Raw genomic sequence first — 27,654 nt, 5'->3', positions numbered from 1 at the left:
CCACCTCCCACCTCCCCATACCAAACCCATTACCCAACCTCCTCCCACCCTCTCCCCCATCATCTCTGCTCTAACTGTGTACAACACTATACAGGGGGCTCATGGGTTAGATGGCAGACCAGGCCCAGTGGTGAGTGGCGCAAGTCCTGTTCCGGTCCCCTCACCCTTCTCATCTTCCTCCTCCACCCCCCTGCTACAGCTTGCTTGATGTCTGCCAAGTCTGCTTGTCATGTTCACTTCCTTTCCTGCTTCCCATGCTTGTCCTGTCTTTTCTCCTTCATAAAGTAGCTCTGTTAGGACAGAACTGTTCAGGGTTGGGTTCTGAGGATGCACTGGCATGAAGAATCTAGTTTCATGGCGACAATGCAACTGTATATATTTGTAAATGTGTATATTTATAAAAAATGAAAAGCAAGGATCACTTGTATAGAAAATGCAAATGCCAAGGATATGTTTGAGGTCATGTAGAAACAGTCGTTTATAAAGGTGGGCCAGCAAAGATCACTAAAATAATTAAATTTTCGTTGTAAAACGTGCCACTCACAACATATCTTAGTCACAATTCTCCAAAAATAGATTTATGGGATCCTTGCTTGTGTTGTAGGTAAAAAAAAAAAAAAAGTTGTAAAAAATGGTTATAAAATGATTTAACGCTCCATGATGAGTACAGGTCTAAAAAGCTCAATACTGGTCAAACCACACATCCTACGATTAATAGGCTCACACAGCTTTATTGATAAATTCTTAATAATATATATTTTACATTACCACTCACTCAGTGATCATAGTTATATCCATATTTTCATTTTTTCAATCACAGTTAAGCATCCTTCCCACCTAAGTCATATGTAATATTTTATTTCAAGGATAGATGTTTAAGCACAATGCCTGTTTCAGGCAAAAAAATGTAAACTGTCACCTTACCGATCTTTAAAGCAGCTCTCAGGGCAATCAATGTGAGTGGAAATTCATAAACAAGAAAAGGCCTACAACAAGAACAAAAATGTCCACTTATCCTTCAGTCACAAAAAGGAGTAATAATATTCTAGCACCGCAAATTGTGATTATGTGAAAACATCATAACCTTGGCCCAAACATTGGCCCAAACAAATCATGAGCAACCATGGCCTCTCTTGAGTTTTAGTTGTATGCATTACATTACATCACTAATAGTCTTTCAAATTGTCCTCAAATCTATGTATTATCTCTCAGTGCTACCTGGGACAATTAAAGTGGAATGTTGTCTAGTATTGCTTTGAACTTCCATCTTGTCTAATACAGACACCATAATAATGTAAATCCTCAGTCCTCAATCCTGCCTCCACAGTTCCCTGCATCCTGACCCACTTCCATCAGCTGGCTGTAAAGCTGCTATTGCTCAGAATCTATAAGGAGCATGCAGGGATGCTCGTACTGCATGCATAATACATTCACACAGCTGTATGCATACAACACTGTACGCACTGGATATGCCTGAGATGCAACATCTTTTTCTCCAATCCTGACTGCTACTCAGATAGAGAAATGCAGCTGTTGACATTTTATTCATTTTTCCTGCTTTTTTAACAGTTTGGACAGTAGTTCAACAAGCTTGGTGTTTTAATGTACATGTGTCAGGGCCAAAAATGAAGATGTAACCCTTTCCCTCCAAGTGAGGGAAAATGGATCTGAAAATGACATATTATTATATCCATGTCCACCGGACAGCTTGTTGATTTACTGATTTAACAATTTCCCTAGTGCTTTTCTGTGTGTATCTGCTGAGAGGTATTTACTTTCTATTTTTTGTTTCAAAGGGTCTAATAGGACCAGCAGGTGTGCCAGGGCCAGCAGGACCAAAGGGAGACAGAGTGAGTGTCTGTGTATGTGTGTGTTTTTATGCCTCTGTGCCAGTGACAGCCATGGCTGGAGACATTATGTTGTTCCATGGTCTGTCCTTCCATCCAGAACAATGCCAAAGATGGACATCCGTTCGTCCATCCCATTGTCATGAATTCACTTTTAGAAGAATATACACTTTGGATTTTCTCTCTCTTTCTCACTGCAGGGTGAAAAGGGAGATGCAGGATTACCAGGACCAACTGGGCCTCAAGGCATCCCTGTAAGCCTGTATTTCCATTTTAAATAGTCATTACAACAACGTCATGGAAAGCAACATGTTTATAAAACATTCTGCTAAACATCTGAGAGAGTATCAGAGCACTCACAAAAAAACTATCAAACAAGGATATTTTCCCAAAGTGTAAGAAATATGCAAAGCCACTAATGCTATTTGTCATTTGTTTTTGCAGGGTTTAGTAGGACCACAAGGAGTCAAAGGGAACAGGGTAAGATATTACATGTAATGTTTAACCATTTTGAAACATAGCAGAACAGCTAATGGATACACATTAGATTTCATAGACACTTTAGTGTGTTTGTGAGATATATTTCAGGTCAGGGTGGTATTTGCATTGTTTATTTAGAGTTGTAATTACCTCAAACATGCTCTCAAATAAGACATGTGAAACAAAGAGCTGAATATCAATAAATATCACATATTAAAAGATAACCAGATGAGTCAGATAGTTCACTTTTATAATTTGATTTATGATTCTGAATAATTTAAGATCAAGATGTCAAATGTATTTGTTTGTTGTGCATTTGTATTTAAAAAAAATGATATATATATATATATATAGATATATATTATATATGTATGTAAAATAAAATATATAAAGTGTGGTAATTGTGAGAAATTATCTTGATCTTGAGACAGCTGTTTTCCTCAAGCAATCCTCCTGTTTTTTTTCCTCTGTGTGACATCCTAATGCAGATTCACTTAGACCTTTTGAGAGAAGGTGGATATCAGTCTCATGTCAACAGTTATAGTATTATAGTTATAGAGATGTTCATTTGAGATTGTGCTCTGCTCTACATTTTGGATGCAGTCTTAACTTCCTCCAAGCTGACTTGGAAATAGCAGTCATATTTTACTGTAGAGATCACTAATCAGCAATACAACAAAGCCTGTCCTATTTTTGCACCTATTGGTCCACACGCTAAGAAGAAGAAAGGTGCTCAACACGCATCCAACAAGGACCAATGTGATAAAGCTAGTACCACAGAGCTAACTGGCTTAGCAACTATGGAGCAAATCTTGGCCAAGGTAAAGTCTGTGGCCTGTCTTGCAAATGGTATGGTTGAGTCTGTTGGTGCTTGTTTAGATGTTATTGACGGAGCCCTGTAGGAAATAAAACATCTGTCTCCTCAGCCAAGGGTGCTCTTTCCAACCTTTCCAAATTAGTGGCTCTTAGAGAAGCTTATGGAGCAGGACAGAGTCTCTGCTCAGAGGATGGCTGTGGAGTTGTTCCGACTGAAAGTTAATGACCTGCAAAATAGCAGTCCTTGCAAAAATCCTAAAATTGTCAAATTTCTGACTTTAGTCTATGTCCTTTCTAAGATGAGACTGAAGACTCACAGTGATGTTTACTACTTATCCTGGAGTTTGGATGTTGTCTCAGGTGTCTCAGCTGTTACTGTCTGTTAATGTTAAGATGGATTTTTTTAACCTGTTGTTTTGGGACAGCATAGGGGAGAGTAATGGCTTCAAAACTGACTTTTTGAAGACTTTATTTTGTTGTGCCAGTTAACTGGAACTCAGGCTCTTATGTCTACATTGCATTTTTCACTTCAACCAGTTTTCTACACTCAACCTTACACTCAACCTTATTTGCATGCTTGCATGCTACTTGACCCCAACATTTTGCAGGTAGGTTGGCAAAGCTCTTAGAAGTTGGGATAAATTGGGATAAGTGCATTGATCTTGAGGCAGCAGAAAGTGATTGCACTATTGACCAGGAAAAACCTGGTCTTAAGTCAGTGGTGCAGTTTAACTCACCTGATTTGTAAATATTCCCTCAGGCTGCCCTGATATCGAAAACCTGATGTTCTGGCACAGATCAAGAGTATTTATTGAACATGCGGATCTATTAAGGGACGATCAGATTTTGCAGGCCTGTTGATCTCCAACTTTCTCCAACTCCAAGTCAAATTAGAACTGATTTTCAATATTCCTCTCATTTTTTTTTCAAATATCTGTCATTTTATAGTGTCTTTTAGGGAAGAACAGGTTCTGCTTGAAACTGACAGAATTGTAAAATGTCATGGTCTACGCCAGATCTCTTAAAAGAATAATCTCAAAAGTTTATGCCTCATTGCTGTATTCCTTAACTCACTAATTAATATATTATGTCACATTTTTTTAAATCCACACATCAATGTACAGATCACAATTTGTGCTTTGTAGGGGGAGCTACATGCTGTAGTTATTGCTGGTTGGGTGCAGTGAGTGTGAGCAGCTTTCTAAGTTCTTGGGGCACAGTGAGGTGACATGCTTTACCCTAGAGATGCTGCACTGTCACACTAGCTGTTTTCCCCTTCTTCTAGCCTTTAGCTACTTTAAAGACTCTAGCTCTGTGCTTATCACACAAAAATGAGACTGATATCTACTTTCTTACTCTTGGAAATGAAACAAATAGGCATGTATACCTAAATATCGAACTATTCCTTTAAATTGCACTCAATATGAAAACTGTATTTCATTTCCAGTCTGCATTATATCAGACAATCTGTTTCTAAATGTCAACATACCCCTCCTCTAAGAGAATGTCTGTTTCCTTCCCATTAACCTGTGACTCTTAATATTTCCACTCCCATCTTTTTAGTATTCACATTTCATAAGCCCTTTCAGCACATTCAACTGGCCTCAGGTCAAAAGAAATTATTATTTTCAATGTACAGGATGTAAACAAACCTCAATGTGCCTGTCCAGTTGAAGGTGTTGAAGACAAAGCTATGGGATAGTGTTGGTGCTTTTACTCTTTGTCCTGTCTTTTTCTTGTTTCCACAGGTCCTCCTATCCCCTTTTCCTTCCCTCCACCTTGCTCTGTGGCCCGTGGTTCTGTTTATTGCCGGGTTGCCCTCTCTCCCTCTCACAAACCTTGACCTTGGTTAATCTTTCTGCTCTTACACATCCTCTTTACTCTTCCTGCTCCTACTTAACAATCCCTCTTCCTTGCAAGCTTTCATGTAGTCCCTCCAACCCCTGACCCCATGACCCATACCCCAAATTGGCAAGCAGTGCTCACATCACTGTCAAATTGTATGCTATACTCAGATGTTAGCACACCAAAAGTTTAGCATGTTTCTGAGCTAATCTGAGATGATCATTTTAATTTAGATTAGATTAGATTAACTTTATTAATCCCACAACTGGGAAATTCACTCACCACAGCAGAAAATAAACATCTATGGAATAAACATCTATGGAAATATACATCAAAAATACACCAAATATACACCAATATACACCCAATATACACCAATAAATACAATATACAATATACACAATACACACGATATGTACATGAAAAAGTGCAAGTTTGCACATAGTCAGGAAGAGCAGGAGTTGTGGAGTCTGACAGCTGCTAGAATGAAGGACCTGCGGAACCTCTCCTTCTTACAGCGAGGATGTAAAAGTCTGCTGCTGAAGAAGCTACTCAGAGACCCTACAGTGTCATGCAGAGGGTGAGAGTTATTGTTCATGATGGATGTCAGCTTAGCTAACATCCTCCTGTCACCTACTTCCTCAATGGAGTCTAGGGGGCAGCCCAGGACAGAGCTCGCTTTCCGGATCAGTTTGTTGAGCCTCTGCCTATCTATTTGTTAGTCTAGATTCCACACAGTAATCAGATTGTCAGGTTATCAACATATAATCATTACCTTTACAATAGGTTCCACTAATTAATTTGCCATTTCTGTAGCCTTGTTATGATTTGAAAAAAAAATAGCAAATGGAAGCTTAATAATTTACCTAGTGGCAAAACAGCTCTGTCAATGAGTAGCAAGACTGCAGTGATAGTGATTATCTGATCTCTGATTGTGAGGAACATTAATTCACTTTGAGTATTTGAGCCATTTCATACTGTAGCCTCACACCACAACAGTCTAAAACATGAGGTTTCAGTTGTGCAGGTGATGCTAAGACAGCAGTGGGAGAACACTGCAGCAAGTTTTATCATATAGTCCAATGTAGTCATTTCTTTATCTGACCCCTTCCAGCTTTTGACCTTCATGGGCAGGTATTCTGTTGTTGATCAGGCAGTTGCTCAGTCTCATCTTGTAAACTACAGTAAGAAATGAAGTCTTACCAAGTACTGCAAACTTGAAATGAACACCACAGATTGTACTGCTATACAATCGACACAGCAAAAGAAAAGACTGATATAACAGAATCAGAGCTACTGTCTGTTTTTTTCCATGCATTCATCTACCTTGTCAAAACCTGGTGCCTCATTACCCACAATGCAGCTTGGCTGCCACCAGTTCAGTCACACGTTATGATAGTAGCAGCTGAAATGTGAGTGACAGTGACTCAAGCAAAATCAATACAATTTATCAGACTTCGCACAGCTCCCCCTGGAGTCACAAAATTTTTCATACTACTTTCTTCACATACAGTAGCCAACACCTGTAAACAGTCAATGGGCCCAATCTTACACCTGGCACAAAGCGTAACACAACTGTCTTTGCCAGTTTCATACGGACACGTTTGTCATTTTCCCGTCCAGTGCCCAAGTTGTTTAAATAGCAAATACACTTGTGCCTATCTGTGCACCCATGGGCGTGTTTATATTATAATATAATAACAGTTTCATAATGAACTGAAGATTTATTCTCACTTCTCATCAAATAACAAAATATTTCTAACATTGTGATTTGTGCTGTTACTTCACTTTAGAGCTGTGAGCAGCACGTTGATTCGCTCAGCCATTCTTTGCCCCTCAGTCACAGAGCTGCTGCCTATGTCAGGACTGGACTCACTATGTAATCAACTGACTGCCATCAAAATCTCAGTGTGAGACATTGCGCCATTATAATAGCAATTCGCTAAGGTGCAAGTGCACCTGGCTTATAAAGGGAATGGGACATGGCACTGTGATTGATTTATTGGATTTTACGCCCAAAATACTCCCATGAATAATTTAGAGTACAACCCTTCTGAACCATGTGCCTGGCGCAGGGAGTTTTTTCCACTGATAAAATAGCAAAAAAGATGGGGCGCCTCGGTGAGCCATTAAGGCTGAGTCCTAGTCCTAACCCGAGCGGCCATCGGTTCGAGTCCAACCCGCAGCCCTTTGCTGCATGTCATCCCCTCTCTCTCTCTTCCTGGATTTCCTGTCTATCTCTCACTGTACTGTCTGAATAAAGGCAAAATGCCCAAAATTATAATGAAAAATAATAGTGATAGCAAAAAAGACATGGCACACCCTAAATGCCCTAGCGTTGGATCATTAGAATAGAACTCAATGTGTAAAAAGCGTTCCCCTTTAAAGAGATAAGATAAATCATTGTTTCAGGGTTATGGAACAATCATGGTGGGTTTAAAACAACTACTGTGTCAAGGTAAGGAACCTTCATCCTCATGAACCCAAGAACAAATAAGAGACAGAACACTGTAATATCTTAAAGCAGCACTGACTGTTGGTAGGAAACCAGAAAATTAACAATATTGTTATTGTTATTTTTGGACATTATCCTGTTTCCCTCATATGTTGATTTTCATACTTAATGTTTTGTTCAGCATATCTTCCATGAAGAAAATAAGAGAGTATATGTAACTGCCTTTTCACTGAGCTTTCTCACTCTTTCACAAGTCTTCCAAAAGCTGCTCTTACGTACAGTAGGTAGTAGTAGTCTTTGGGATGCTTGGATGAAACCTGCTTACCAAGAGCACTGGCTTTAATCTCTCCTCCCTAACCCCCTGTACTTAACCTTCCTTTTACACTAAATTACATTAAAAATCATATTGTCTTTTGAAAATAGTAAATCACACACCATTAGTAAATCTAAATAACTTATTTTTAATATTATCTAAATTACATTTTTAAAAAAAACAAAAAAAAAAACAAAGATTTGCTTCATGTGTGGTTTCATGAGGAGGACTAAAGTTTGTCTTTTTTTAATACGCTGTTGTTTGCAGGGAGAGAGGGGCAAGAAAGGCAACAGGGGGGCCAAAGGGGATAAGGGAGACCAAGGAGCACCTGGATTAGATGCCCCCTGTCCTTTGGTATGTCAGTAGTCTAATGTATAGCCAAGAGTCAAAGGGAAGGAGCCCTATTTTAGAATACAACATAATTCCATAGAGCTTCAGCTGAAGATTTGTATTCTGTAGGCAGCTTCCCTTTGGCTCTGGTACTCAGTGGTTCTAATCAAACTCAGGAAGGGTTTGGTCCAGTTGCTTTCTGCAGCCTGACAGACATATGGGGAGATACTGTATGTGATATATGTAGCTGATGCTACGATTCAACAAAAAGATTTAATTTGAGCAAAGGAAATACCACAGGGGACATTTTAAAATAGATTTATCAGGGAGAAAAAATCCTTGAATGGACCAGAACTCTGCCTGAGGAGCCTTTTTTTCAGGAATGAGACAGACAGGAATCAGGTAGCCTCTGCTGATGAGTATTAAAATATTTCCAAAGCATTTTGTCTTGCTGCCTCGCTAAAGAGTGCTGTTCTCAGCTTACTCCTTTCAACACAAAGTAATGACTGAGCTCAAACTTGACCCAAACCCAAATTACATCACAAAATGATCCAAGCCTGATCCCACACCCAATACTTTGTTGGTATTCAGGTTCAGCAGATCTTTACATTAAACTCATTCTCATAGTGTAGTAACTCTTAAGTTGTTATGAAAGAAACTCTTGGTCATCACACCCCACACTGAAAGCTTTATAAATCTTTCAAACTCATCACAGTGAGTCCCATTCCTGTCAGTCCCAGGTTGCCTGCATGCTTAGGAAACCTGCATCCAGTCACCCAGTGGACAGAGGTGGAGATCCTCCTACCATCAAGGAGTGGAGGACACACTCCTCTGCTGCACATGAGCTGCAACATCGTTTTTTAAATGGTTGATTTCACAAACAGGGTTTCCGTGGCTTTAAAGGGGAGAAAGGTGAACCAGGCTTGCCAGGCCTGGACGGGCTGGATGCCCCTTGCCCTGTGGTATGGTGCTCTTTCTTTCCCTTGACTTTTCCTAGCATGTCTTTAGCTATCTCTAACCACACACCTGCCTGTGGGCGCTCAGATGTTGCAGTTTACACACATTAAACATGCATGTTTGCATGAAAGTTTAAAAATGCTTACTGTAGTTGAATCATGTAATAAGTCAGAATTTTTCCAACTGATCTCACATAAAACTAACATGAACAAGCATTTCCCCCTGAGAACAAATACTCCTTTAACTCAACCTTTCCATCATTACAAGTAAAACTTTCTATATTAACTTCAGATGTACAGTAGATTGTGACTAATATTACCAATTACATAATCAGTATAATCATTTTTCTAATAAAGCCTTGGAATTGTAATATTTATCATATTAGAGCTTTTCCATAGTTTTCCACACCATCTTTTGCATGGAGCATGAATTTATTCAACCCTCAAGGCAACAGTATACCACAGATGAATTTACTTGGTCAAAGCAGAGTCCTGGTATTTGCATGGAAGGTTACATTTCCATTTTCAGACTTCATTAGCCTCACCAAGTACTTTGCTTCTCACTTCTAAGTTTAGCAAAGCAACAAGTACATTGTCATGGTTTCTGCTTTTGTTTCCACTGTTTGCCGACTGGTTTGGAGATGAGTTTGTAGAATTAAATGTGCACACAACAACAGACAACTCAATGTTACTTTAAACAGTTGTTGGCAGTTTCGGGAGTTATGTCATTATCTGAACATTCGAACAGTCGAACATACATCTTTACATCTACAGTCAATTCTCAAAGCATCTCCAAATTCATATTAAAAACAGAGTTTGTGAGATGTAGCAACCCTGTCTCCCACAAATTAGGTTCAAATATTGATAAATTGGTTTCCCATTTATGTACTGGCAAATATGGCAGGAGTGAATGGATGAAGCACAACATTCAGAGCCGTGGGGATGTGGTCAGAGTGGATGGTCCAGGTACCAAGTGCATGAATATGACACCAGAGCCCGAGGTTCACATCTTGTCTGGGGTTTAGTTGACGTCAGGAAAAGATCAATATTTTTGGTTTAATGTTCACCTTGTTTCACTGTGGACTATTTGTGTATTAATTAAGACCACAATCCAAAATTATGAATTGTGTGTTTAATATACAGTATAATATAATATGGGTTGGGAAGTAAAAGTTTCTTTTAACAATATCCTTCATGCTCCCTAACATAGAAATACGGTATTCTGTTTAACTGATGATAACCTGAAAATAAATGATAATCTGTTTTATGATGTCGGTTTGTTATAGCAAATAGATGAATACTACAATAATCATGACTGATGCGATAGAAGATATCAGTGGCGAGTGTAGCAATTTTAGGATGTTTGTGTTTGCAATTACAAACAAAATACGTTATCAAATCGTTACCAAATGAATCTGAAAGTGAACTGATGAATGTGTTATGTGGTTTCTGCAAATTGAATTTTGTGTCAATCAATGAAGCATTCTACACTGTTGTCTGTTGATGACAATTTATTTCACAACAAAAAATATAACCATTGAAAATAAGAATTATGATGAAATGCATTACATTGACAGAAATTAAAAAAGAATAATAGACAACTTAATTAATGTTTTAATCCAAAGTCTCATTCAGCAACTTATATGCCTCTGCGAAACCTCTCACTGCTTTTATATGTTACCAAATGGTCAGCCATACAAATGAAAGTGTTTCAACCCTAAATGGTGTATGAGTAAAATATAACTGGATTTTTCCCTTCAGGTTTAAGTAAATGTATGCGCTTGCTGCTGAAATTCAGTCAATTCAATTTCATTTCAAATTGATTTGTATAGCACAGCGAGAAAGAGACCAGGAATAGCTGTATACATACTGTTGTATTTAAGCAAAGACTGATTGTACTAAAAATATCAATAATAATAACCATACCCAATGGTGCTATCAATAATAACAGCAGCAATAATAGTAATAGTAATAATAATAATAATTATCTGCAGTTTACAATAATTATTATTATTCCTATGAATAATAATAATTCATAGTACTTATCTATATAAGTACAGGGAAAATAACACTTCCTTGCACCAGTGTAAAAAGAAGAAAAACATCTGTCATTAATTTGCTTACACAGAAATAAAATGTGATTTTTACTTCCAGAAGCCTGAATTAGCCAAAATACCACTTCACTACTCTAGAAAGTAAAATGCTGGTTTCAAATGTTTTTTTTTTATTTATTTATTTATAAAGAGAATTGTGAACTACTTTTGTTTGCATTGTTGCTTCACACTTGCATGATAATTTTGTTAATCTCTGCAGTGCACAGTATTTGGTGTTTCACATCTGATTTTTCCTTTTCCAGGGGGACGATGGCTTACCTGTACCAGGATGTTGGAATAAAGTAAGTTGGAGAGTGTGACAATGTCTTGTTTTGCTGCTCATCGCTGTAGTAGCTCACATACTGTATGCAAACTTCACAATGTTGTTTGAACTAACATTTGATATCTTTTTGCCTTTTGCTTTTTTTGCAGTGACAATAACTTTGGAATGGCTGATGTGATTGTACATAGAATATTTATTTTTTTTTTAAAAATCCTTTTTCCTATTCTGTTATACTTGGGGGGAAAAATAAAAATCCCCAAAGGATATGGCAAAATGTATGTACAGATCGTTTAATAATGATAGTGTTTACATATTTGACTTTTATATCTATGCATTATTTTAATATGACTGGTTAAGCAAAAAGTATAATGTTGCTGCATATGCATGATATTTGTGCATAATTTGACGTGGATAATGCTTATTAACTTATTGCATTATGTTATTTTGTTCGGTTGTCATAGACCATGCTGCACTGAGTTGTGGGGCTGGGAAGATTATGTGTTGGTATTTAGAAAGTCTTAGTTGAACCCTCCTCTTTTTGATAAAGTAAAAGATGGACAAACAGTGAATCTAAATGAGTTTCAAATTCACTAAATGTTAACACAGTTATGACTCTTTTAAGTCTGCATTTTGGTTTTGGTCACATGCTCATCTTGAATATACAGACTTAAAATACCAGATTTAGGGCTGTCACCATACTAAAAGATGTAATATAGATATAGTAGCTAAGGTGGGCAGTGTTGGCCCACCAGCCTTGGTCCAGAGACAGATATTTTGATATGTAATGGCCAGATTGACACAAAGTATGGGTATTGTAAAAACTAATAATGTAATAAGTGTGCATAACATAATAACTGCAGATACTGTAATTTAAAAAGTAATAAAAAGGTTAGTGAGGGATAGTATCCTGGTTTTTGCACCAGGAACTTTATCTATAGCTGGGGAAAGTGGTTTGGATGAGCTGGCACAGCAAGATTTACATATTACTACATTGTACACACTAAACAAACACCACTACGCCCACACCAGTACGTTTCCCAGAATGAGGGAATAGATTAGCTCCATAAAATGCTTCTTTATAAAACAAAAATATAAATTTATATAACTGTACAGGTTGTTACGTTGTTTTACATTATGTACTCAACATTTTACAACACAAAGTGGTCAAGTGGTGTGTTAATTATGGGACAGCCTTAAATTATTTGAGGTCTGATTGTTAACAAGGAAAGTAGTCCTGACGATCACAGTTTACTGATAAAATTTGTGTCAAAACTTGTGTCATGGAGAAGGGTGTCAACCAAGATGTCTTAACCATTTGAAGCTTTAAACTTCTGGCATGAAAGATCCTCAAAACTAAATGTTTCATTGTACAGCAGGACTGCTCTTTTTTAGCTTCTTGTATATTCCCACTTGTTTCAATTCACTGTAAATAGTTTTGCCAAATTGTATGGGCAACCACTTCCTGCTTAATGGCTGTCAGGTTCTGCGTATTGACTGAAGTGTTTGTGGATTGCCTTCTAGTATACAGCCCTCACATTGTCTTGTTCATTTTATTAAGAAAGCTATAACCTGCTTGGACAGTGGAGATCTTTTTAAATCAAGAAGAATAGTACATTTTATCCATGGTGTAACTGTACTAATTTAGTTAACCTCATTAACCTTATGAAGTGACTTAGTGTTAAAGAAATGGATGGACTGACCAGAGTGAAGCTTGATCCATTATATGATGCTGATATTTGACAAACCTTTGTTCCTGTTCTGCCTGGATTTGATGTTGACAACCATGAGAGATTGTTATTGGATCCTTGACAGAAATAAATAATAACGTAATAAATAACAATGTGCTTTTGATGCACAGTACCCCACATTATCTCATGCCTTAGTCACCAGCTGGCTGTCAGTTTGACATATATTTGTAGATACATAACTGCAGATATGTTCTGAAATGTTCAGAATGTTGATTGCCCTGCAAAGTGAATATCATAATTAAATATACATTACTGAGGCTTTTGTTTTTGTTTTCAGAAACGTTTTAAACCTACACTTATGGAGAGAAGCAGAGATTCCCATGCGATTAATTACATTAAGTAATATATACATCTTGTGTTATTAATTATTGTTTTATCTAATGTACTGAACACTGTGGTCATGATGTACAAGACACATAATTTTACAAAACATAAAATCTTTACATGAGCTTTAACATCATACAGTTTAAATATTCTGTATGCAATCATCACTGCAACTAAATGTCTCATAGAGCACCAATATGATTTGCCTGCCACACCTCCAGGCCCCCATTCAGCCACACCGCACCTCTCCCTTCATCCTCTCACGACAGTGTGAACACGAGAGCCAACAAAAACAATCCAGACACAAACATTAGCCCACGCTAGCATTGCTGTGATATGCTCCACAGCATTGCTGATAGTTAACTAGCTAGCAATAGCAATATTGTTGAACAAATTCATAATATTTGTAACAGCAAGTTAGCAAAGGTTATTGTCTACTGTAGCCGTCACTAATGAAAACAGACATGTAACATTATAAAACCCAGTCCTGAGTCAAGTTGGACCCTTTAGCAGCTAGGGCTCGGGCTCTCCTACTCGGAAAAGCCAGACCAATGATGGCTCTTGTCCACAGTCAGACATGAAAAAGAAATTCAACCTTGGACTTATTCACTGGGACTAGCTCACATGAAAGACAGGCACACACAGGGGGGCCTTGAAGCCAATGAGGGGACTGGTAAAAAAAAAAAAAAAAAAAACTTTACTTTACTTTTAAAATTTTAAAGATGTTTATAGATGTGACAGTCCACCAGCTGACCAGGATTTGAACCAGTAGTCCTCAGTCTGCTTATTCTCTGGTCTTATCTGTTTCTCTGTCTGATACAGTGTAAATAAGTATCTGTAAAATGCACTGGACATCAAAGACTAATGATAAATAACCTTTTATTGATTCCAAATTTCAATTCCCTTATTTCTTTTGCTTGTGTTTCTGAATTGATTAAATTGTATTCACACATACATTTAAAGGGTCAACATCCTTTCCAACTGGCCAAGAAGTAGGGCAACCCAAGACTGTCTCCAAGAAGGTGCATACAGAAGCTGAAGACATTTGGAGATCTCTGTGAGTTGGAGTTGGCACTTCAACATTTTTCCAGGTGGCTGGACCCAGGGCCCGTAGTGTTGAAGGCTCCAGTGGTATAGTGAGCAGATTAAACTCAATAAAACTGAGAAGTACAACCATCACAGCCACAGGGAGACAATGTACCTACGTATGTGTACCTACCCTACTGACGTATTAATGATGACTGCGCACACTTTGATCTATAAACTCTTGAGAATGAGTCATGGACACTTAGCACATGCTATTTGTTGTGTTTAATGTGACATCAATACTGCAACTGTGATTAAAAATTCAGAGCAGCTCACAGCGCAGATAGATGCCATGTGTTTCCATGAAAAACTAAAAAACAAAGGGAGACCCTCTTGATGATTCCTTCTTGATACTGCCTTTTTAAAAATACTTTTACTTGCAGCTATTACATCATATTACATTACATTTGAATGACTGTGGAAATACTATAATATGTCATATATGAAATATAATAAAATACAAATGACATCACAATTGAATGATGTAAATTGTAAGTATTGTACAATATAAGAGAAATTGTATGTATTGTATGTATAGAAATACAGTCTACAGTCTGTAAATAGATTGCATAGATGAAAAACATACAGGGGAAAAACAAAGGGTGATTAATAGTTGTTCCTTCATACATTTATAGTTTTTAAAAACTTCCTCTTGTAAATCAACACTTTCTTTACTAGTTTCAGAAATTGCATGCTGCATATTCAGGCTCTATAACATGCTATACGATTACTGCTGCATGTAAATACAGATTTTTTTTTTCCTTTTGACTCAAACACTTTCACCAGGGCATTTTTTAAATTATTTATTGCTTTGTCACTCAAAGTATAAATTCTTCGTTAAAGATAAAACACCCACCACAATTGGCTGTTAGAACATTCAAATACCCTGAGAGAAATGCCTTTTGTCCATGTGTTGAACACAAACTAGTAATAATAATGACTTTCCTGTTTCAGATCAAATGTACAGAAGCATTCCTTATGTCATATTGACAGGTGTTGTCAAAATTGTGTTCCAGTTTTATTTATTTGTTGGTTTTCCAGTTTTTCAGTTTAGTACTTTGAAATTGAAATAAATGTTTCCTTGTTTCAACAGGTGCAAGTGTACTTACAAAACCTATTTAGTGGGTGAGCTCCACTTATTCATTTTTAAATTTAAGTCAAGAGTTTGACACATAAATGAAAATCACAGGAAAAAGACAAAACACGAACAATTAGACATTTTAAATGTTTTGTCCACTTGCTTACTATTGATTTGTGTATTTAATTGTGTTTTGGTTTAATTGTATCAATCTCCTTGTATTTTGTCTGTAAATGTGACTGCAGATGACCTGAGCTCTTTCAGCAATATGCAAATGGTGTCATAACAGCAATTACCAAACAATTTTATTTTGTTTGTTGTTGTTTGGTTTTTATTGAAAAAATAACTTATCAAAACATTCATCTGGTAATTTACTTTACAGATACTGTCCCTGATTTTTCTTTCACTCTCCCAATTCTCCCTTCAGCTTCTGTCTGAAGCTGTTGATGTGTTTGGACTGTTCATATCATCTTCCAAACATCAAAAGTGAATTGAGAGGAAAGTTGGACAGTTGGTTGATATGAAAAAAATTTGGGCCTACATCTTGTAACATTTTGTATCTGAAAGTGTCAGTTTAGTTTCTGCCTGAAATTTTACATTTCTTTTTTGCACAAATATGGAACAAACACATTTTTTATACAAAGAAAGCAAGTTCTTCATTTGCCTTATTTACTTGGCTTGCGTTTATGCAAACAAGGAAGAAATGTAAGTTTTGATCAACTATCTATCCAATTTTCTAGCTATTTGTCATGGTTTTAGTTCGGTAGCTTGCTTATAACTAGAAAGACAATTTCCTTATTCTTAGGTCTAAGGCCATTACTTCCTGCATTGGAGCACCCCAGAGTGCATTATATTGCCACTGTGGATGGAAATTCATAACTTGGGTATTATTCATCAACTCTGATTCATGCCACTGATTGGTTGTTCTACATACCAACAGTGGCCTAGGCTCATTGTTATTATAGAGCCATGTTAAACTGGTACATGCACATTATAGTTTCTCAGAAATTATGTTCAATACATATCAATATGTCAATAATTCAAACTGGTGACAACAACATAAAGCTATTTCCAAAAGTGATTTTCCCCATGTGAAAATTTCAGATTTTTTCTGTAATGATCTGCCTCAATGTTGCTTGCATCCTTAATGATGCAGGGACATCCTTGGTATGGATATCCCTCACATTGGGGAAAAAGACTCAAACAAAATTCAAACGAAACGTTAACACCATCTTCATTATATGTACAGTGTCAGTTTTCAAAATATTTTCTTTGGTTTTGCATCATATTTGGAATGTGACAATGTTTAGGTGGAAAATATTTAGTTAACCTTCTTTATTTATGTATTTCAAAAAGAAATATAGATGTATAATTTGTTTTGATTTGAAATTCTGTAGGTGTCAAATAACAACAATAACTGTAAGTGGGCATTATACAGATTTTGCATGTTATTGTTTACCCTGTACGAAGCACTACTGAAGTTTGTTTTCATTTTTTTTCTTATATTGGTTATGGAACTTTGCATATGCTGAACATTTGATATTTTTTCTGCATAGTCAAAATAAATCTGACAGCTGAGTGACCTTTGTCTACCAATTCTGTGCTACCACAATCTCAAACCGACATGTATAAGTTTGTTTAAGATTCAATATGACTTCCAACCAATAAGGTAATGATATTTTGTAAGGTAATGGTTTTTTGCTTTCCAAAATAATTTATTTTTCCTTTTTTTAATCCAAACATGGCAGCTGTTGTTACTGATTGCCAATCAGATTGACTGCTAATTACAAGTAAAGTTTTTAAGCTTTTTGTCGTTGACTCAGAATAAAGAAACCCATTTTCAATGGATGTGAAGCTACTTTTTGATTTTTTCTTTTCATTAGTTTGCTGCATGCATACATGTTTGCTATTGGATTTTTACAGTATTTTTGAATATTATTAATGCGGTGAGAAGTAAAGTTTTAAACCACAGCAGTTTTAAAGCTAGTGATAAATTAACAAGATAACAAAACAGCTGAGAGACGGTTTGGCTATTGTGAAAAAGAAATGTAGGATAATGTTTATTGTTACTTATTTAGTGAGAGAAATATACTGTTATAGCAGCAGACAAAGCACACTAGTACAGCCATAGTAAGGTGAAGGCTTTCAGTTAACTTTATTAGTACAATTTTCAACAAGGCCTCTCACTGCAATGACAGTCTGCAGTGTATGTGTTATAGTGAGCAGACTCCATATCAAATTCTTGTGTTTTCCTCTGGTCGAAAAGAATGGCTTGTAGAGATACATATACATTCAGATAAATACAGATACATACAGACACAGATACATACAGATATATATAGATAAGTCTACATCAGTGGTGGCTGCTGGTCTTATAATGAGGGGAAGCTCATTTTCGGCCTACATCATAAAATGTGTCCGTTTATTTATATGTAAATTCACGTGAAATTGGAGTGACAGAAGAGAGTCGCCAATCACAACGCCAGTCGTTTTTAACAAAGACAAAGTCGCTGAGGATCAGTAACATCTCCAGATCAACTCCGAACAACGGAATTAAAAACTTGAAAACTGCTCCGGTGGATGCTTATACTTCAAGATCGCTGATTTGCTCATTTCGCTGTCAATCAAAAAGGGACTCAGCCTCCGACAGATCATCCAATCATCATGCAGAAGCCGAGCGTCCGGGCCAGCCCACTGCCCCATAGACCCCCAGAGACGCTGAGCGTCCGATGGGCGGGACAAAGCCCAGCATTTATCCAATGACCGTCTAGTTTCGCTGCAGTGGAACAACCCACTCTATGCTTCAGATACAGATACATACAGATATATATATATATATACAGATTTGCCTACATATAGATACATAGAAATACAGATACAGACACATATAGATACATACAGATACAGTACATACATCAGGCGGACTACAAAAGGAAGAGGTGTGGAAGGGGATGAGGACCATCACTGGACAGGCAAGAGGTTTGTGGACAAGGCCAATGAGTTCAACCTGTACAACAGGTTTGACACAGCCTCGCCTGTTCTCTCTTCCACTGCCTCAGCTGCAGCTTCTCCTACGCCATCTGCTTCACAACCTGACACTGCAGCTGCATCTCCCTCCACATGGGGGTCAAGTGTCCTGTCCTTTACAGTGGAGGAGGTGATGGGCAGAGCTCAAGAGGCTACGTCCTGGAAAAGCAACAGGTCTACATGGTTTGTGTCTGAGGCTGTTAAAGGAGTGTGCAGCCCAGCTGGCTGAATCTCTTCAGAGGATCTTCAACTTAAAGCAGAGGTAAGCGACCAGGTCATTTTGGCTAACTTCCTGTCAGTTTTTGCAGTTAGCATGCCCCTCCCTCTTCCCACCTCCTCCCCACGTCACCACATAAACACGCATCGTTTTTTGTCCTAATACTTTACAATATTAGCCATCACAGCAACGGAGAGCAGTGGCTCATCTACCCCAAAAAGCTAAGCACAGTAAAATCAAATACTGACAATAAATGTAGCTTTCCAGCCATCTACTGAAGTCAGGTTCTAACAAAACATTACACCTGTAACTTTAGAATGAGTACAGGGTGAACAGGTTGCCAAAAGATCCATTACATGTCTGGGTTTTATTGCTATATTGTTGTTTGTTGTATATCTACATCTGCCAGAGACTTTAGTGATGCATCCCTTTGTGGGGTTGGAAGTAATAAAAGTTACACACAGTGGTGAAGGTCTCCAGGTCAACAGATGTTGGTTACATCCTCCAGAGCAAAACACTATATAAGCAGTTAAAGTTTTTTCATTAACTGAGAGACTTGTTGTACCCTGCACCAGATCTGTCCTTCATGTACGAATAAACCAGCAAAACTGAAGTGTTGACTTGTTGTTCTGATTGTGTACATTTTTTTATCTTTTGGTCATGAGAAATCATCTTTTCAATCACCAAAGCTATGAAGCTGCAGTTGCCAGTCAGAATTTTGTTTTAATCTGATTTGGTGTAACATAAAATTCTATTACAGTTCACATCAGGCAGACGAAACAACTGGACGTGGTCAGGGAAAAGTGAGATTTGCAGGCCGGGGCTCTATTGCGGCAGATGAGGGAGAGGTGCTGGCGCCTTTGATCTGCCTGTGGATGAAGCAGTACGTGTGCAAGAACTTCAAACTGCCAGGGTTGAGACGGAATTCATGGACCCCCAAAAAGGTACATGGTCAGGGGGTAGTACTTTCCAAAGGTTCAGGAACTTTGGGGGGTGTGGTCTGCATTGCTGAACAAAAAAATAAAGGACCACAACAACCGGAGTGGCTAGGGTTGCCACCTGTCACATATAATACAGGATCGTCACGTGTTTGAAAATAATAAAATGCTGCGTCCTGTAGACTATTGAATATTTACGGGACGCAATTTGTTCCGTATTTTCGTTCATGTTTTGTCCTCAAAGTGCTGTGAATAATGTAATGTCAAGTAATAATTTTGCATAATCTTCCTGGGACTTTAGTCTGCGGTGGAAACGCAGACGGCATTGGACCACAGGAACCTTTTAGTTCCTGAAGAAAAGTACTAAAAAAGAACTTAAAATTCCAGGTACTTTTTGGTCGAAACGCAGTCATCATGTAATGTAATTTGGCCACAGCAAAGCTTAATATGACTATGTATTAATATTTCATAACTGTCCTTTCAGAAAGCACTTAGTTGGAAGGAGCTGTTGGAAACAATTCTGTTCTGCCTCAACAGGAACCCTCGCTGGATCTTCTTTACACATGTGTCACAACACTAGGCAGGCCTCAGGTCCAGACCATCCTTTCCCTGGACAGCCACATTGGTGTGTTTGTCAGAAGTGCTTGGAGATGCCAATAGATGCAGAGATGCATATCCATGCTGCCTTACATAGATGTGTACATTCTTCAAGAAGGGGTTTTGCAGCAGGGGGTTGCAGCAGGATTGTGATCCCCAGTTACTTTGTCCTGAAGATTGTGTTTTGAAGATCCTCACGGCCAATATGTAGTCTTTTGCCCAAGTAGGGTTTAGGCCTAAGTAACACTTTACACCTGCATTTACACTGTTGTATTTATTTTTAAAAAATAATTTTTTAATTGTGTATATTGTAACATTTTAACATGTATAGAATACATATATATATATATATATATATATACATTTTTTTTTTTTTTTTTTACATTCACCCCATTCTCAGCTTGGTTTGTTTTGTGATACAGAAACAGCAAGGTTGACGTTATTATGTTGCGTTATGGAGGCTGTTGAACTCATGTGTCAGACTACGGATATCACATGTTATGAACACTTGAAGGTAGTGGTCACAATGTACCACTCATGACATCAATGAATCACACAATCAGAATAAAGCGGCTATAGATTTGGAGGAAAGAGCTTCATAAAAATAATACACTTAGGAATATTTTAAATATAATATTATTAAAGGTCTAGTTAGTCGTGGCAAACTAAAGTTGTGGATAGTGACACTTTGGATGTTATTAAATAAATATAATTTCAATAAATATTCACACTTATTGTGATCTGCAATTGTTCATCAATATAATAAATGAGTACATAGTTGTAGATGTGAAATTATCTATAAAGCGACCACCTATGCGAAACTAACTATCCTGCTATTGTTACCTTACAGATGAACTCCTGGAAATGCTCAACAACAATGGTGGGGGCAGGGGTCGCTTTCCATCGATCTTGGACGGTGTTCATATGGAGTAGTCTCTCTAATAACTAAGTTACGAAAGAACAGATGAACATTATTATCTAATGCATCATTTCTCTGTCATTCACTTGGCTGTAAAGTTAGTTAGCATTACTTAAGAGCTAACAACAAGCTTCTCCACTATTGTTACACAGCAAACCAAGCAGAAATCTGCCACAACTGACGACTGTCCAAGCAGTAATAACCGTTAGCCTTGTGGGTTGTATTAGCTGAAGTTACTGAGTTACCTACCAGCAACCGAGCTATCAACAAATTTCTCTGCTATTGTTACACAGCAAACCAAGCTGCGGCAACACAAACAATTAGTGTACAGGCAGTTGTAAACTAAAATTAGCTAGCAAGGTAAAAAAAAACAACAAACCTACTTGGCTAACAAATTTTACTCTGCAGTAGCTAAATGGATATATAGCTACTGCAGAGTAAAATATAGCTTACCTTTCCAGAAGCAGTAAGTCTAACTTAGCTTTACAACGGCTTTTAACATTTGATATTTTTCCACCAATCAAAGGCCACACCTCTTTTTCCTTAGAAGACTCAGGTCTGTTGACATCTGCACTGAAATGCTACACATGTTTTATCAGCCAGTGTTCTTTTTTATTCTGTATATGCAGTCTGCTAGGGCAGCAATATCTCAGGCGTGAACACAAGGAGACTGGACAAACTGGTCAAAAAAGCTGTGTATGTGCTTGGCAGGAGTCTTGAAACACACAAGACTGTTGTTGAGATGCATGCAATGTAAGATGGAGGCCACCTTGGACAATACCAACCACCTGGCGGATGACAAATTTCACCTAGGGGATAAATAAAGTATCTATCTATCTATCTATCTATCTATCTAGATACATACAGATACAGATACATATAAATACATATACACAGACACATACATATACACATACAGATAAAGATACATACAGATATACAGATACAGACAAATAAATATACAGATATACAAATACAGAGATACATATAGATACATAAAGATACATACAGATAAAGATACATATATACAGTTACATACAGATAGATTAGATTAGATTAGATTAACTTTATTAATCCCACAACTGGGAAATTCATTTACCACAGCAGAAAAATAAACATGTATAGAATAAACATCTATGGAAATATGCATCAAAAATACACCAAATATACACTAATAAATACAATATACACAATACACACGATATGTACATGAAAAAGTGCAAGTTTGCAAATGGTCAGGAAGAGCAGGAGTTTTGGAGTCTGACAGCTGCTGGAATGAAGGACCTGCGGAACCTCTCCTTCTTACAGCAAGGATGTAAAAGTATGCTGCTAAAGAAGCTACTCAGAGACCCTACAGTGTCATGCAGAGGCTGAGAGTTATTGTTCATGATGGATGTCAGCTTAGCTAACATCCTCCTGTCACCTACTTCCTCAATGGAGTCTAGGGGGCAGCCCAGGACAGAGCTCGCTTTCCGGATCAGTTTGTTGAGCCTCTGTCTATCCCTGTCAGTGCTGCCCCCTCTCCAGCAGACCACAGGAAGTAGATGGCTGAGGCCACCACAGAGTCGTAGAAGGTCCTGAGGAGAGCCCCACACAGGAGGACCTCAGTCTCCTCAGCAGGTGAAGGCGACTCTGACCCTTCTTGTAGAGAGCGTGGGTGTTGGTGGACCAGTCCAGTTTGTTGTTTAGGTGAACCCCCAGGAACTTGTAGTTCTCCACCACCTCGATGTCCAATCCCTGGATGTTCACTGGTGTGAAGTGGGATGTCTTCCGCCTGGGGTTCACAATCATCTCCTTTGTTTTGCTGGCATTAAACTGAAGCTGGTTGATCTTGCACCAGCTGACAAAGTCCCTGATGACTGTCCTGTATTCCAGTTCATTTCCCTCCGAAACACACCCAACAATGGTTGTGTCGTCAGAGAACTTCTGGACGTGGCAGTGTGTGGTGTTGTGTGTGAAGTCCGAGGTGTACAGGGTGAAGAGAAAAGGGGAGAGCACTGTACCCTGGGGGGCACCTGTACTGCAGAGCACCACATCAGACACACTGTGACGAAGCCTCACGTACTGTGGTCTGTTGGTGAGGTAGTCTATCATCCATGCAGCCAGGTAATGGTCCACTCCCACACTTTCCAACTTCACTCTGAGCAGTGGTGGTAGGATCGTGTTGGAAGCACTAGAAAAGTCAAAAAACATGACCCTCCCCTATTTAAATGCATCAGTAATCACTTTGGAAGAGATTGACTACAAAGTTTTGACAAGATATACACTTTACCTACTTTCTCCAAGGAGCTGATGGTCCACTGTGCCGCTGCCCATTGGAATCTAGAGGTGGATGTCGCGCATGGGCAATTATGCCAAGCTCCTGAAAACCGTAGAGACAAACGCGCCAAGTTCACGGAAATAGAAACCACTGCATCCTGTCCTGTCCCCATGTCCCCTTAGGGGCTCCTTATGATTGCGAATCCAGCCCTCAATGGGTTGAGGATTTTGGTTTCCATTGACCTTTGTTGCATCATTTTGTTCTCAACAAATTATACAATGTACATCAGTAAAGATTTTCAACTCAGCAATTATTTAATCAAGATCCAATGTGTGATTCAAGTGTTTCTTTAATTTTTTTTGAGTAGTGTATTTCTATGAATCTGTATTTCTATGTATATGTATGTTTCTGCATGTATCTCTGTGTATCTGTAAGTCTGTATCTGTATGTATATGTATGTATCTGTATGTTTGTCTATGTATATGTATATCTGTATCTGCATGTATCTGTGTCTGCATCAGTATGTATCTTTATCTGTACCTGTGTCTGTATGTACCACAGTGTCTGTATCTGTGTGCATATGTATCTGTCTGTATCTGTATCGTTATGTCTGTATCTGTATGTATCTGTATGATGGCTTACAGCTGAAACATGCTCGCTGTGAGACTGCTGAATGCTTTTGCACAAACCAGTCTAACCTTTGAAGAAGACAGTCGTCACATTTTTGTGAGAGAAATCTTTGTTCAGTCAGGAAGATGGAGGGCCAACCTGAACTGTTTAACATGGCTTTAACCACACAGTCAAACAAGATAAAGTCTTTATTATCTGAGCTGAGGACATGTGTGAATTTTTAAATTTACAGCAGATCTGTAAATTACAGTCAGTCTTTTTCAGTCAGGTCTACAGCACCATCTAGTGTTAAATATCCGACATCACATGCCAATTGAGCCTGGCACTACAATCTATATTTTTTCATCTGGAAAGGTTTTTTGTATTCAATTTTCTAATAAACATAAAGGTCCTTTGCGGCAAAAAAAAGAAACAAAAGCTGCTCCCTCCTGTTGTCCACACAAAAAGTTAAGTTTAAACCTAAACTAAATAAATGACTCATGTTGACACAAACAAACAATACAGGCCAACTCACCTGGACTAACGGCATGGTCTCAATGACCAAGACTAACCGCATGGTCTTTGAGACCATGCAGTTATTCCAGTTGAGTTGGCCTGTATTGTTTGTTTGTATTGCTTTGAATTGGTTTGTAGTGTGTCTTTGACTGTTTAGGTGAGGTTGTTTGTTTTAGGTGAGTTGTATGGTGAGTTGTATTGTCTTGGAGAGTGGGGGATTAGGGGGAGGTAGAGCACAGCCTAATCCGGCGGGGGAGTGTTTAGCCTAACAAGGCATCTCTCCCTGACTCTACCTCCCTCATTCAAACTGGCAGCCACTTTCTGGAAAAAAAACATCTAGTCCTACAGAACAGAACTGTTTAGGGGAGTTTTTGTTTGCTGAATCTGTTAGTGTGTTTTGTCCTAGTTGATGATAGTGTTGTTTGTGGTAGCATAGGCAAGATAAAGGAGAAAATAGTTGTGGTGTGAGGAGCAGTGATGGCTGGCATTAGGGGAGTGACTCTGGGACGCCAGTGATCACTGTCTAGCCTCCTGGAGGTGTCGTGGGACCAACTAGACGAAACACTGGTGAAAGGAGGTTCCCACCTGATGACTCCAAAGACATGTTAGTCATCACTGCTCATTAGTCTGTACAGCTAAATTAATAGTTATAGGACTTAGGATGTTAAGCTTAGGGTGTCACGGGTTTAGTGGTAGGTAGGACCCAAATGCAGCCAACACAGGGGGATGGGGTGCAGAATGTTTAATTAACAAAAAGAACTTCAAAAAACAGGCACAAGACGGGGTTTCTCCGGAGGTCGAGCCGGAGGATGGCGTCGCCCCTCTGGAGGGCGAGCAGGAGGACGGTGGCGAAGACGGGGTCTCTCCGGAGGTCTCTCCGGATGATGGCGTCGCCCCTCTGGAGGGCGAACAGGAGTACGGCGACGCCCCTCTGGAGGGCAAGCAGGATCCGACCTGGTACTAGGGGCAGTAGTCAGCTGGACCACCGTCAGGACACGAGGAACATAGATCGGCCGGACCACAGGAGGCGGCACAGAGTCAGGGACCACGGGAGGTGGCACAAAGTCAGGGAACACCGGAGGCGGCACAGAGTCAAGGCCCACCGGAGGCGGCACAGAGTCAGGGACCACCGGAGGCGGCGCCCCGGCAGGAACCACGAGTGGAGGTGACGTCACATCAGGAACCAGGAGAGGCGGTGACGTCACATCAGGAACTAGGAGAGGTGGTGACGTCACACCAGTAGCCATCGTCGACGCCGCTGGAGAGCATGAAGCAGCGGCCGTAGACACCACAGGAAAAATGGGAACAGTCATCGACGCCGCTGGGGAACATGGAGCAGCGGCCGTAGACACCACAGGAAAGACGGGAACAGTCATCGACGCCGCCGGGGAACACGGAGCAGCGGCCGCCGACACCACAGGAGGGACAGGAACAATCGTCGACGCAGCTGGAGAACACGGAGCAACGGCCGCCGACACCACAGGAGGGACAGGATTTGGCCGGACTGCCGGCAGGGAACAAGGAGCAGGGATCGGCCGGACCACTGACTGGGAACCAGAACCTGGAGCCAGCTGGACCGCCGACAGGACAGGATTCGGCCGGACCGACGATAGGGAACGAGGAGCAGGGATCGGCGGGACCACTGACCGGGGAACCAGAGGTAGGAGTCAGCTGGACCGCCGACTGGACACGAGGAGCAGGGGAGACTTTGTCCAGCCCACTCAATTCAGGAACCATGGAGGAATCGACCGGGACCCCCGACGCTGAGACAGCTGATGCAAAGGCCGGGATGGTCGACCCGGGAAGTGGGGCAGGAGCCGACGAAACGCCAACTGGAACCCCCAACGCTGGAACAGCTGATGCGTCAGCCAGGGTAGTAGGCGAAGGCTCCTGCCCACAGGGGAGTAGAGGCTCTGGACACTGGGTTAGCTGGGGCTTGGGCTGGAAGCGGGGGACCTTGGACTTTGGCCTGGGCCGGAAGCGAGGAACCTGGGGCTGGTGCCGAGGCCGAGCCTCCCCATGGCAACGGGAGCCATGATTATCTCGCCTACTATGGCCTCCACGAGATCCCCTGAAAATAGCAAGGCGAGTTCCCCTGAAAGGGGACTCGTCAGGGTCCTCCAGGTCAGAGTCCTCCAGATCAGAGTCTGAGAAGGAGTCAGCCAGCGTGAACAGAGACCTGATGCCCGACGAGGGCACTTGCTGACAGGATGGATGCACCCTCAGAAAGGCCATGAGGCTGGCGTAGATTGCTGGGTACATTTCTGGTCGGTTCGTTCTGTCACAAGTTTGAGGGGTAAGTAGGACCCAAATGCAGCCAAAACTTGGGGAACAGTGCAGACAGGTTTATTAACCACAGACATGAACAGATCGAGGACATACCCAGAGAACAACAGGACGTGAACAAACCCAGAACTAAACAGACGAACCGACACAGACAAAGGGAAGCACAAGGACTATATAGACAAGGGGGGCAAGGGTAATTGAACACAGGTGAAACACATTAGGGTGGGGCAGACAATCACCACAGACACAGGCCCAAGACAGGAAGCAAAAACACTGAGATACACAAGGAAACCAATTACAAAATAAAACGGGAAGTGAAAAAACTCCAAAACAAAACTAACAAAAAGTGTCTGCCATAGCAAACCATGACATATATGTCTATAACTTTATATTCTCACAATAAGATCCAGTAACTGAAATAAAAATTCACAAATAAGATTTCTGAGATGAACTTCCCTCTGAAATACTGTGTTAGGACACCAATAATGACAGTGTGGCAGCTGTACAGCAATACAGCCATGTATCAGGTGCATAGTCGTAGCTAGGTAAACAGAACAGCTGAAACATGCTCGCTGTGAGACTGCTGAATTCTTTTGCACAAACCAGTCTAACCAGTCAAGAAAAGAGTCGT

At 39.6% G+C, this 27,654-nt stretch overlaps 2 protein-coding genes across 2 annotated transcripts in view; one reads left to right on the top strand and one right to left on the bottom strand.

Annotated features, from left to right (window-relative positions):
• col13a1 (collagen, type XIII, alpha 1) overlaps positions 1–17,502 on the top strand; it is a 62,966-nt gene extending 45,464 nt beyond the window's left edge. Inside the window, exons 34-40 of the mRNA XM_087169692.1 lie at positions 95–130; positions 1,797–1,850; positions 2,048–2,101; positions 2,292–2,327; positions 8,024–8,110; positions 11,399–11,437; positions 11,568–17,502. Of these exons, the coding sequence (XP_087025818.1) occupies positions 95–130; positions 1,797–1,850; positions 2,048–2,101; positions 2,292–2,327; positions 8,024–8,110; positions 11,399–11,437; positions 11,568–11,570 (309 nt within the window). The 3' untranslated portion in view covers positions 11,571–17,502. The remainder of the gene's footprint in view (positions 1–94; positions 131–1,796; positions 1,851–2,047; positions 2,102–2,291; positions 2,328–8,023; positions 8,111–11,398; positions 11,438–11,567) is intronic.
• A 7,938-nt stretch (positions 17,503–25,440) lies between these two features.
• On the bottom strand, positions 25,441–27,648 carry LOC147817723 (uncharacterized). Its single transcript, XM_087169689.1, has 2 exons — positions 26,429–27,648; positions 25,441–26,379 (listed from the first exon to the last, which is right to left on the bottom strand). Exons 1-2 carry the CDS (start codon positions 26,997–26,999, stop codon positions 25,499–25,501), a joined length of 1,452 nt encoding a protein of 483 aa, XP_087025815.1. The 5' UTR covers positions 27,000–27,648; the 3' UTR covers positions 25,441–25,498.
• Between the last annotated feature and the right edge of the window lie 6 nt (positions 27,649–27,654).

Source organism: Seriola lalandi, unplaced genomic scaffold (assembly GCF_002814215.2).
Source record: "Seriola lalandi dorsalis isolate HSWRI2012SDOR001 ecotype SW California unplaced genomic scaffold, Sedor1 jcf7180002054907, whole genome shotgun sequence".
In the NCBI taxonomy this organism is placed as follows: Eukaryota; Metazoa; Chordata; class Actinopteri; order Carangiformes; family Carangidae; genus Seriola; species Seriola lalandi.
The sequence above is the reverse complement of the archived record's forward strand: the minus strand, read 5'-3'. Positions and strand labels throughout refer to the sequence as shown.